At 32.8% G+C, this 13,004-nt stretch overlaps 1 protein-coding gene across 1 annotated transcript in view; it reads right to left on the reverse strand.

Annotated features, from left to right (window-relative positions):
* The window catches only part of LOC107552387 (CSC1-like protein 2), a 57,854-nt gene that overhangs the window by 15,272 nt on the left and 29,578 nt on the right, over nucleotides 1–13,004 (reverse strand). Inside the window, exons 8-12 of the mRNA XM_016234256.1 lie at nucleotides 6,302–6,444; nucleotides 4,036–4,087; nucleotides 3,809–3,917; nucleotides 2,781–2,851; nucleotides 646–726 (exon numbers count right to left, since the gene is read on the reverse strand). Of these exons, the coding sequence (XP_016089742.1) occupies nucleotides 646–726; nucleotides 2,781–2,851; nucleotides 3,809–3,917; nucleotides 4,036–4,087; nucleotides 6,302–6,444 (456 nt within the window). The remainder of the gene's footprint in view (nucleotides 1–645; nucleotides 727–2,780; nucleotides 2,852–3,808; nucleotides 3,918–4,035; nucleotides 4,088–6,301; nucleotides 6,445–13,004) is intronic.

Consider the following 13,004-nt stretch of genomic DNA (forward strand, 5'->3'; position numbering starts at 1 on the left):
ACACACACACACACACACACACACACACACAAACAAACATGCACACGCGCACACACACAAACACACGCACACACACAAACAAACACGCACACGCGCACACACACAAACAAACACGCACACACACAAACAAACACACAAACACACACACACAAACAAACACACACAAACACACACACACACAAACACACACACACACAAACAAACACACACAAACACACACACAATCACAAACAAACAGACACACAAATAAACACACACAAACAAACACACACAAACACAAATGCACACACACGCGCACACAAACAAACGCGCGCGCGCACGCACACACACAAACAAACACACACACACACACACAAACGCACACACACGCGCACACAAACAAACACGCGCGCGCACGCACACGCACACACACACACACACACACACAATCACAAACAAACAGACACACAAACAAACACACACACACACACACACACACACACACAGAAGCTCAGAGGAAACCTCAGCCCGTCTAACAGATCGATAAAAGGTCTCAGAGGTCAGATCAGTGGATAGACTCATTTCTGAACCTAAAAGAGAAACTCACAGGAAGAGCTTCCTATCCTGAGCCAAATCTGAGCAATTCATTCAAAACCAGAATTTTACCTCTCGGCGTTGAGGGACATCAGTTTGGCCACATTGTAACAAACACGCGCTTCCAGTACGACACAGTTCTCGTACGCCTGTCTGAGAGACACAAATGAAGAAATCAACATCTCACACTCACTTTATGATATTTCTGATATCATTATGATTTCAGACAAACAGCTAACAGTGTTACTTTGGTTAAAAGAGAATTGTGTGAGTTTTTATTTTGGAAATGCAAGAACTACATTTTCTCAAGTCATTTGCTATGACTGAAGTGTATTATGTACAAACACTGTTCAAAAGTTTGCAGTCAGAAATCTTTACTGTTTGAAAAGAAATTCATACTTTTATTCGGCAAGGATGCATTAAATGGATCAAAACTGTGAGTAAAGACATTTATAATGTCACAAAATATTTCTATTTCAAATGCTGTTCTTTTCAACTTTTTTTTCCATCAAAGAATCCTGAAAAATAAAAATGTATCACCATTTTATTAAAAAAATGTATTTAACTAATGTTTAAATATCTACTGAGGTATAATATAGTCAACATTTATTGGTTGCTTTCATGTAAAAAAGTGTAAAAAAATATGAATAATCACTATGAATAAGAATAAAAACAGACTTATTTAATTGATATTTAAATATTCACTGAGGTATAATATAATGAAAATTTTTTGGTCTTTATTTATTTACTTTAATGTAAACAATGTGTACAAAATTCATGTTTGCATGATTGCTAATGAATAAATGAAAGTAACTAGCAAATTCCTCTTTAAAATGCAATTTAAAAGTAACATTTAAAATACATTTTAATTGATTAATTGACAATAAAATAATTAAAATCAGAATCCAATCTAAATCAAATATTACAAGGAACATTTAATACATTTTTAATCAGAAATTAATACTTTTATTGATCATGGATGCATTATAATGTTACAAAAGATTTCAAATAAATGCTGTTCTTTTGATCTTTCTATTCATCAAAGGATCCTGAAAAAATCCTGTATCTCTGCTTCCACAGAAACTGTTTTCAACATTGATAATAATCAGAAATGTTTCTTGAGCAGCAAATCAGCATATTATACTGATTTCTGAAGATCATGTGACTCTGAAGACTGGAGGAATGATGCTGAAAATTCAGCTGTGCATCACAGAAATAAATTACATTTCAACAGATATTCACATAGAAAACACTTATTTTAAATTCTAAAAATATTTCCACATTTTAATCTATTTTTAGATCAAATAAATGCAGCCTTGGTGAGCGGAAGAGACTTCTTTCAAAAACATTAAACTCTTACAGACCCCAAACATTTGAACGTTATTGTACCTTTAGCTAAACATCTATACACTCCCGTTGTCCATCATTACAGTGAACGGTTCTTTTGATCTTTCTATTCATCAAAGGATCCTGAAAAAATCCTGTATCTCTGCTTCCACAGAAACTGTTTTCAACATTGATAATAATCAGAAATGTTTCTTGAGCAGCAAATCAGCATATTATACTGATTTCTGAAGATCATGTGACACTGAAGACTGGAGTAATGATGCTGAAAATACAGCTGCGCATCACAGAAATACATTACATTTCAACAGATATTCACATAGAAAACACTTCTTTTAAATTCTAAAAATATTTCCACATTTTAATCTATTTTTAGATCAAATAAATGCAGCCTTGGTGAGCGGAAGAGACTTCTTTCAAAAACATTAAACTCTTACAGACCCCAAACATTTGAACGTTATTGTACCTTTAGCTAAACATCTATACACTCCCGTTGTTCATCATTACAGTGAACAAGCAGCCTGTGATGTTTTCCTCTGATTTCAGCAGCTCTGTCTCAGGTAAAATGACATTAGACACTCGAGTCTATTCATAGCTCCTCCCCAGCGCCTCATCACACTCATTTTTGGCTGATCGGCTGCATGCCTCGAATTTAAAAAACTCATTTAGACAATTACGGCAGATGCTTGCAGAAGCGGAGCTCCAGAGAGAACGTAGACGCCCGCTAACGCACAAACCACACGTGATTTTAATATTTGACATGATTTACAGTGGGCAGATATTCCAGTGACCCATTTAGGATGTTAATGTAAAGGGAAAAAATTGTGTTTGAAGCATAAAGAGGAGAAAAAGAGTGGTCTTACTCAAAGTGCTGTTTTATATGGCTTTCTTCTGCATATTTGGAGATGCCGTTGATAAATAAAGTGCGTTTGACCTGAGGAGAGAGGGGAAAGCATGATATTTGGGTTATTTACACATGCACAGATGCTGGAGGACGTTGCAATGCGGATCGAGGTTAAACGCTCGACTCAGAAATGTAGGTCAGGGCTATAGACGGACTTCATGAATATTTCATAAGCGTTACAGCATGACTAATGATGAGCTGCACACATCACAAGACTCCTCCAGATGGCTTTTCTGTTATTACCGTATACAAAATAAAGGAAACGCTCAGCCCAAAATCATTTAATCACATTGCAAACCAGTATAAACCATACAGAGATGTTTAGCAAAATATTCATGCTGCACTGTTTCCATTTAAAATCTGCATACTATTTCAACATTAAGAGTCCGTTCGGACCTGAAGAGTCATTATAACATAAAACAGTCATAATATTTGTCATCTAAAACCAAATTGTATCTAATTAGCAACTTTTAAATAATTGAGCGCATGTGAAAACATTTCAATGTTTTGAATGCTTTTATTAATTACAATTTTGAGAAATACTTTGAAATTTCAAATTGCACATGAACCATGATAAAAAAATTAAAAAAAAACTAACATTAAAAAAAAAAAAAGTTTCAAACAAAATAAATGACATTTTTACTTGCACAAACTTTCACACGAAGAAAAAAAAAAAGTCAATTTTTCATGCTGCAATGGTTCATCAACAGACATACATGTTACTTTTTTAACACAATTCAGTCCCAAAAGTGTGTGAGATATCGGGAAAAATATAAATGATTTTACCAAAGGTTTCTGACTAATATAACTTCATAGATAATTTTACAAAAAGTATTTCTGACACCTAATGGTACCCGGGTCCTAAATGACCCAATCATGCAAAATGCTATTTTTTTTTTTATGCATCTCTTCCAGGTCAAAGCGGACCCAAATGCATTATGAGAGTTAAAAAGGAACTGTTCCTTTAAATTGATGCAGTTAACATACCAGATCATCTTCTTTGTAGTGCATCTTGGACGTGTGGCGTCTCATGCTGTAGACGGTGAGGAGCAGGTACATGAAGGCAAATGATGTGTGCAGCCATAAGAGGTTATTTCTGAATCACAAAGAGAAAGAGACACGTCCACTTTACCCAGAATACTCGAAATGCATCATGACATCTTCAAATAATTAAAGGGGGCTGCAATATTTGTGCAATGAATAAAATGTCTCACCCAGAATTCAAGTTGGCGATTGTTGTGCGTCCAAAGCTGTATGCGTTATTTTCTGAGGAAAAAAAATGAACAACAACAACTTAATTTGTGCTTTTGAAAGCTAACAAAAGGGTCATTCTCAGGAAACAGAATGCAAAAGAAAGAAATTAAAAATAATAATAATAATAAAAGACATAATTGCATAAAAACAACTAAAGAAATAATACAAACTTAAAATATAAAATAAAATAAAGTAATTAATTAATTAATTAAAATAAAACAAAACAAATGATCAAATCTGAAATGATTAAGAGATGGAAATCAATAGAATCAAATAAAAGAATTAGATACATGAAACAAAAAAAATTACATAAAGAGAGTGCATAAGTAATATTTTTATAATTGCATTATTAGATAAAGCAAATGAGGAGATATGGGGACTTTTATTTAGTACTAAAATACTAAAACACTAAACAAAATTAACCAATAATACTAAATAAATTATAACTAAATAAATAATAAAAACTATACAGATTATAAAAAAGATAAATAAAATTACTTTCAATTTAAAATGTAAAAATAGAGACTAATTCAAAATATTACAATAATAGTACATCAATGATAGAAACACTGGCCCGTACCTTCTATCTAAGGTCGCAAACATTCATAAGAACTATAGATATGACATTTCATCTTTTGATGCAATGCAATGTGTTGCATCTGAGAAGCGGGCAGTTTCTATTGTTACTTTGCATGTCTAAATGGCTCATAAAACAACAAACTATAATATGTCTCTTTACATGCTGCTCAGACGACCTCTTCCCGCCCCAAACATTTGCATCAAGCCTGTTTCTGACCGAACTCTCTGTCCTCTGTGACTCTGTCCACACTGACCCCGTCTCTAAGGACTCGTGCAAAGTGTCCTCATCTGTTTGACCTCTTTCCATTCGTTTTTGTGTCTTTGGGCCGCTCTCTCTGTCCTCTTTCCCTGCAACAGGCATCCAATTACCCGGCGAGCAGATAGAAGTTCAATCTCATTACTGGAGCGGAGCGCTGTGGATTAACCCTCTCTGATGATAAGCTACAGCGCGCCACGCGACAGGCCAGAGAGACGGGACAGCGTCTAATGATGGAGAGTTCTGTGCTCAGAAAAACATAACCTGACGATAATGGGAGTCGTATATCTTTTAACTTTATCTTCAGTCGATAAACATCAGCAATAATCACCAGCTCTTTGTGGCCGATACAATAACTCATGATTGAATGTGTGAACATGTAAGCAGCCCACATATACAGATGCTTTTTAGCCTGAGGTTCCACTTGTTAATCCTGTAAAGGTATAAGGTTTTAATGGAACCATTTATTGAACCTTCAGACAAAATCTTAAATGCATAAATAAATGTTAATTAAAAATTAAAAGCAAATTAAAATCAGAAAAATGTAAAACAAAAACAAAACAAAAAAAATCATATGTATAATGAAAATAGATTTTAAATTAAAATTAAATTAAAATAAGACATTTACTAAAAGTTAATAAAATCATAAAATCGATCCTTTTAAAATACACACATATAATAAAATCATGAAAAATTATTTTTTAAATAATACACTTATAATTAATGAAATCATTTTAAAATGATCAAATTAAAAACAACTACAAAATTAATAGTCATAAAAATGTACAATTAAGAAAAATAATTTTAAAATAAAACAAATCTAAACAAAACACTTTAGAAATGAATACAATTATAAAATATACAGTTAAAATACATGACTTTAAAATAAAGATCAAACCAAAATGCTTGCTAAAAATGTATAACAAATACATTTAAAATAATTAATTTTACAACATCGATATAAAACACAATAAATTAATAAAATCATAAAACTGTTAAAACATTAAAAATATACAAATGTTATTCTTTTGTTTAATTTACAAAAATCTGTAAAGATTTCACAGCAAAAAGACACGTGAAGCTCAAGCTTGTGCAATTATTAGGCCTTTTACTGGCTAAATACGTAAAATACTTGTTCAAATATGATACAGTAGGCTTTACAGGGTTAATTAATCCTTACAAAAAGAACAGAAAATGGCATTTATTTACCTACAACAGACAATACCGATTAAAACGAGCCAAAATGAATAATCCGCACTGAATACATTGGTCACCGATATATCATGCATCACTACTTTCAAGTGAAACATCTGCTTTAAGTGACTATAATACTTTTCATCACCGCTAACGGACCTACAATCGCACCGCTGACCTCTGACCTCAGGACTCACCCAGCAGGTTGCCTGAGAAGTTGACCGGCAGAACGATGCCCACCGACAGCACGCCCACCACAACCAGCAGACCGATGATGTGCCGCTGGAACGACAGGTAATGAACGGCATCTTCACCACACTTCTCCCGGATCTCCTCGTCCCTGCGGGGAACGAGACTCGCGTTAGCCACCCCTCATACTTCATGATAGACAGAACATACAGAGAGAGAAGGCTTGATTACAGAGTATGGACTATAGACAATAAAGAATGGAATAATAGTTTTAGGTACGGAATTGTAAGTACATAGTATGGATGGCAGCGTGCAGACTATGTAATATATACTACAAGTATGGGGTAAACAGTATACTTTACTTCCATTGCTAAAAAGGCCCAGCAGAGGTTGTACTTCCTTCACCAGCTGAGGAAATTCAACCTGCCACAGGAGTAGGGCTGGGAACCGAGAACCGGTTCTTATTTAGAACCGGAACCGTGAGCAATTTATACGTTTCGATTCCGAAAACGGTTCTGGTGCAACGCGTGACCAAGTGCTGCGACTAACCTTGCGCCGGCGTTTCCGGTAAAGGATGTCACAAACCAAATAACAGAAACGCCTCCCTGCCTCTTCAATATAATGAATAGATTGAAGAATACTAAGAAAGTTGATGTCTAACTTTAAAAAATAAAGGAGGGAGAGGGTAGAGAATGATGTCCCGGGTCGCTAAAGACCCGAGGTATGCATTTAAGGGTTAAATATTTCGATTTAATAGGCTATTTATTTTCAAACATGCCCTAGTGTTGAAAGTGTTTCGGTCAAACTTTACATTAGGGCTTCATTAGTTAACATAAACTGCCAATGAAAAATTCTTCTAAACATTCATTAATCTTAGGTAATTCCAATATTTAATAACACATTGTTAAAATCAAAAGTTGCAACAGTGTTATTTAATGAGCTAACATGAACTAAGAGTTGTATTTTTTTTAACAAAGATGAATAACTTCTGTAGTAAATGCAGCTATTGCTCATTGTGAATGTTAATGCATTAACTAATTTAAATGTTTCTAAATTATGTAAATGTTCAGTTATTGTTGTTATAAGAAAAATAGTTATTAAACTTGTTATACTGGACTATGACAACACTTTTTTGCAACTAAATTCCAATACCATGATAATACCGTATACCGTGATAAAAGCATGATCAATTAATCGCAACATGAAAATTTGATAGCGGCATATCCCTAGTCTGTACTTTCTTCTGCACTGGAAGCTCCTGACTTCAAGTCAAATTCCTTGTGTGTGTAAACATACTTGGTAATAAAGCTCTTCTGATTCTGATTTATAGAATATATAGTATGGATTATGGAGCAGTGAGGTTTCTAAGGGACTCTAAGGGAAATGCAGGAAGATGGCGAGTTGAAGAAAAGCTAATCAATTAACATCATAAAAATGCTAAATTAAAATAATGTAAAAATAATAGTGAAAATAAAATCAATAAAATTCAGCAAAATAAAATGCTTACTAAAAAGTTATAAAGTCATAAGATGTGCAACAAAAATAAATTTAAGAATAATAAATGCCAAACATAATTTAAATAAAATGCTTGATAAAGGTTTTTAAAAATCATAAAACTGTAGAATTAAAAAAGATAATTTTAAAATAAAACACTACAAAATAATAAAAATATACAATTAAGAAAAATCATTAAAAATAAATAAATAAATAAACTCATACTATCTGAATACATGAAATAAACCATAAAATATTAAAAGTAATTATTTAAAATAATAATAAAAACAATCTGCTTGGTAAAAACTTGTCAAACGATTAATCGCAATTAAATCGCATCCAAAATAAAAGTTTTTGTTTATATATCTGTGTGTACTGTGTATATTTATTATGTATATATAAATACACTTACATACAGTAAATATTTACATGTATTTACATGCAAATATTTATATTCTTATATTATATATAAATATATTTAACATTAACATAACATATTTTTCATGAATATATACATGCATGTGTTTGTATTTATATATACATAATAAATATACGCAGTATACACATATATTATGTAAACAAAAACTTGTATTTTGGATGCGATTAATCGTTTGATAGCATTAGTAAAAATGCATAAAATCATAAAAAATACAATTAAAATAAATGATAAAACATCAAAATAAATTAAATTAAATAATTAAATTAATGAAATCAAAAATATAAAATTTCTTAATACAAGTAAAAAAAAAAAATCATACAATTGTACAAAGATAAATCATTTTAAAATAAAACACTACAAAAATAACCATTAAAAATATACAATTAAAATAATTTAAAATACAAATCTAAATAATTTGTAGCTCTAACATTTTCTATTCTACTATAATTCTACTTTATCTATATTTATCTTTTTAATTTTTTGTTCTTTATTTAAAAAAAACAACAACAACAAAAAACAAACACTAGCTTTCTATTTTTTCTATTCTATCTACTTGTTTTTCTTTGTTTGTGTGTGTATGTGTGTGTGTATAATATATATATATATATACACACCTTGCTACATGTACTGCGTTAGGCTAACCGAGACTTGTCATTTGCATTTATATATCGTTGCTCTTTTGTTAGTTTTGATTGCTTTTATTGTCCTCATTTGTAAGTCGCTTTGGATAAAAGTGTCTGCTAAATGACTAAATGTAAATGTAAATAAAACTTACTAAAAACTAATAAAATCATAAAAATGTTCAATTAAAATGAAAACAATTAAAATAAAACCCTTGTTAAAAAAGGGTTTGTTTTTCAAGGTCTAGCACTGTGTGTTCTGTTGTGCTGTGCTATTGATATGAACAATCTCACATTAAAGTCAAAGAGCCTCTTACTTTATTCTGAATATGGCCGTCAACCAGGAACAGAAGCCCTGCAATGAAAACACATCAAACTATGAATGTGTGATGAGCGCAGACACACACACACAGACAAATTACTGCATATATTAATACTTCTGGGTTTTATGGCTTAAACATGTCCGGCCAGGCCTATAAAAGGCTCTCTGTGAGAGTATGTGAGGATGCTGGCTGATTTCTCCAGCAGGATTAGAGGTGAACACAGGTGAAGACAGACAGGAGATGCTGAAGTCCTGCACTGATCTCTTAAGAGGCTGGAAAACAGGCTTAAGATGGCATCCCAAGGGCCGATTTTGGTGGGTGATGTCACCTGTTAAATTTTCCTGCTGAAATCTCATCCTACACATGTTTTTGATGTCACCTGTGAGTGAGGCTAAATCACACATTCCCCTCTAAATTAGTGGTTTACCGATATATTGCCAAGGCCGATATATCGACCAATATTTGGCATTTTTCAACTATTGGTATAGGACAATCAGTTTTTCTCTGTGGTCAATGTGTTGATATTCCCAAGGTCAATAAATCATCTAATATTTGACATTTTCCAATTATCGGCATTGGACAACAAGTTTTTGTGTTTGGCCGATGTGTCGATATTGCTATGTCTAATATATATCGGCCGATATTTGACAGTTTTTAAACTACTAGCCGATCAGTTAGTGTGTTTGGCAGATGTGTTGATATCACCAAGGCCGATATACTGTATGGCATTTTTCAAATATCGGTATTGGACAATCAGTTTTTTTCTGTTTAGCCGATGTGTTGATATTAACAAGTAAGCGTGTAACGATACACGTATTCGTACTGAACCATTCGCTACGAGGCTTTCGGTTCGGTATGCATTACAAGCCGAACTTTTCGTTGGACTAATTCTATTAAATTTGGAAAATAAAATAACTTAAGAGTGTGAAATATAATGTTCTCAGTGCCACTGTGCTCACCAAGGCAGCCTAAACGTCGTAACAGGCAACACAATGTCTGCCCCGCGATAACCTCCCTTTGCTGGGGTGCATTGAAAGACGATGATCTTGTATCGACGATATTGTCAAAAACATCAATTATTGGCAATATTATGAGGATTTGGCATTTCCAATTAAATTTAGGCCTGTTACATTCTTATTTTATTAGGCCTATTATTAATAAGAAGTTACTTTTATAATTAAATCAAGATTATACAATTAATTTGCCCCGAAATAATTAGCCAACCACATAACTGACGCACTGCAAGGATTACAAAAGATTAGGCTATTTACTCCTCGATTAAAATGTTTTTAAAAAAGTAAAACAGGTATATTATACAATGAATTATAGGTCTATAATTAAAATATTAACACTGCAGTCATCAATAAAAATCAATGAAATAAAACGTTTTATTTCAAGCACCGACTTTCAAAAACAACCTGTTTAACACGAAATACATTTCTTATTTTTTTTCCACAATGTACGGGCCACAAGAGAAATATTAAGGGAATAAATGAAAAGTTAGCTATATACCGTTATCAGCATATGTTGAAGTAGATTCGTCTCTCGTCGTCTCTGAGAGAATATGCGGCGTCAGATGCTGAAAGCTCCGTCATTACTCCGTCATTCCGTTTTTTCTTTCACTTTCTGCATATAGTGAATTTACTGAGATTAATATGAGGATTTGGCATTTCCAATTAAATTTAGGCCTGTTACATTCTTATTTTATTAGGCCTATTATTAATAAGAAGTTACTTTTATAATTAAATCAAGATTATACAATTAATTTGCCCCGAAATAATTAGCCAACCACATAACTGACGCACTGCAAGGATTACAAAAGATTAGGCTATTTACTCCTCGATTAAAATGTTTTTAAAAAAGTAAAACAGGTCTATTATACAATGAATTATAGGTCTATAATTAAAATATTAACACTGCAGTCATCAATAAAAATCAATGAAATAAAACGTTTTATTTCAAGCACCGACTTTCAAAAACAACCTGTTTAACACGAAATACATTTCTTATTTTTTTCCACAATGTACGGGCCACAAGAGAAATATTAAGGGAATAAATGAAAAGTTAGCTATATACAGTTATCAGCATATGTTGAAGTAGATTCGTCTCTCGTCGTCTCTGAGAGAATATGCGGCGTCAGATGCTGAAAGCTCCGTCATTACTCCGTCATTCCGTTTTTTCTTTCACTTTCTGCATATAGTGAATTTACTGAGATTAAGACGTTCAACCGGCATAACTCTTGCGCAGAGTTTGCATGTTTCTTGTGTGATATCCACTGGCTCGCCTTCATGGTTTACAACATAAATATTTCCAACATTGCAACGTAACCAATTACCCCCCCACCCGTATCGAAAACGTACCGAACCGTGACACCAGTGGTATCGAACTGTGAATTCTGTGAACCATAACACCTCTATACAAGGCCGATATATCAGCCATTATCTGGCATTTTCTAAACTATCGGCCAATCAGTTTTTCTGTTTTGTCAATGCATCAATATCAACATCGCTGTATGGCCGATGTGTTGAAATTGCCATTTTTTAAATGTGCATAAGCCAATACGTTTTTGTGTTCAGCAGATGTGTCGATACCACCAAGGCCGATATTATCAGCGGATATTTGACATTTTTTAAATGTTGGACAATCTGTTTTTTTGTTTGGCCGATGTGTCGATATTGCCATGGCCAATATTTGGCATTTTTTTCAGCTATTGGCCAGTCAGTTTTTCTGTCAATATCAACATTGCTGTATGGCCGATGTGTCAATATATTATTGTAATTAACAATTAAAAGCAGTAAGTAAAACAAAAGTATTATAAAAGTAATTTTAATTGAATACATTTTAATGTACAGCATTATAGTTGGATTATATATGATGCAACATTTACTTTTAGCCTGCAAGCTTCAATCAAATGTAATTTTTGGCCCTTTGTATTAAAAAAATTTGGGCACTACAGTTTCTTTTTTTTTTTTTAATCATTCAAATAATTTTGACATTTATTTAGTTTTAAATTAGGTGAATATATAAATATGTAAATAAATATACATTTAATTTCAGCAGTTATGTTTTTTTTTTTTACAATCTATAAATTAAATATGGTGATATCATATATATCAGCTTTACGCTGACCATTAAAAAAAAAAATCTATTTTAGTCACCCACTACTAAATCACTTCAAGGGATCCTGAGGTTTCAGTTTGAGGGAGTTTATTTGGAGGTTTTGTTGAGTCAGTTTCTCTCCTGAAGGCTTCTGGGGACTTTCAAGGACGCCGTCCAAAGAATGGAAATGCAGAAATGCTGGTTCATCATGACTGTGATTTAAAACGAAATGATGAAGGGAGGAAGTTCTTGCCCTCTATAAAAGCCTTTGGTTCTTTCCAAGTGTATATAACGTTGATGTGAGGTCAGTGTTGCATGGAAAAATCAATGGAGTCCATGGGGAGCGAGAGGGGCTGGGAGACACGCTTTGGGAAACGGGTAATAAAGACATTGAGTTTGATCCAAAGTAAAAGTCAAATCGACAACTCGTATTGAAAATAAATTGTTTCACGAAAGGAATTATTTTAACGTCCCTTTAACTTGGCTTTTCTTTCAGATACATGTACTAAAAAAAACTAGCTTCTGCTCTTCTGCTCACCAAAGCTGCATTTATTTGATCAAAAATACAGTAAAAACAGGAATATTGTGAAATATTATTATAAATTAAAATAGCCATTTTCTATTTGAATATATAGTAAAATGTAATTTATTTCTGTGATCAAAGCTGTATTTTTAGCATCATTACTCCAGTCTTCAGTGTCACACGATCCTTCAGAAATCATTCTAATATGCTGAT

The sequence above is a fragment of the Sinocyclocheilus grahami genome, unplaced genomic scaffold (genome assembly GCF_001515645.1).
Source record: "Sinocyclocheilus grahami isolate Dianchi unplaced genomic scaffold, SAMN03320097.WGS_v1.1 scaffold449.1, whole genome shotgun sequence".
NCBI classification, from domain to species: Eukaryota; Metazoa; Chordata; class Actinopteri; order Cypriniformes; family Cyprinidae; genus Sinocyclocheilus; species Sinocyclocheilus grahami.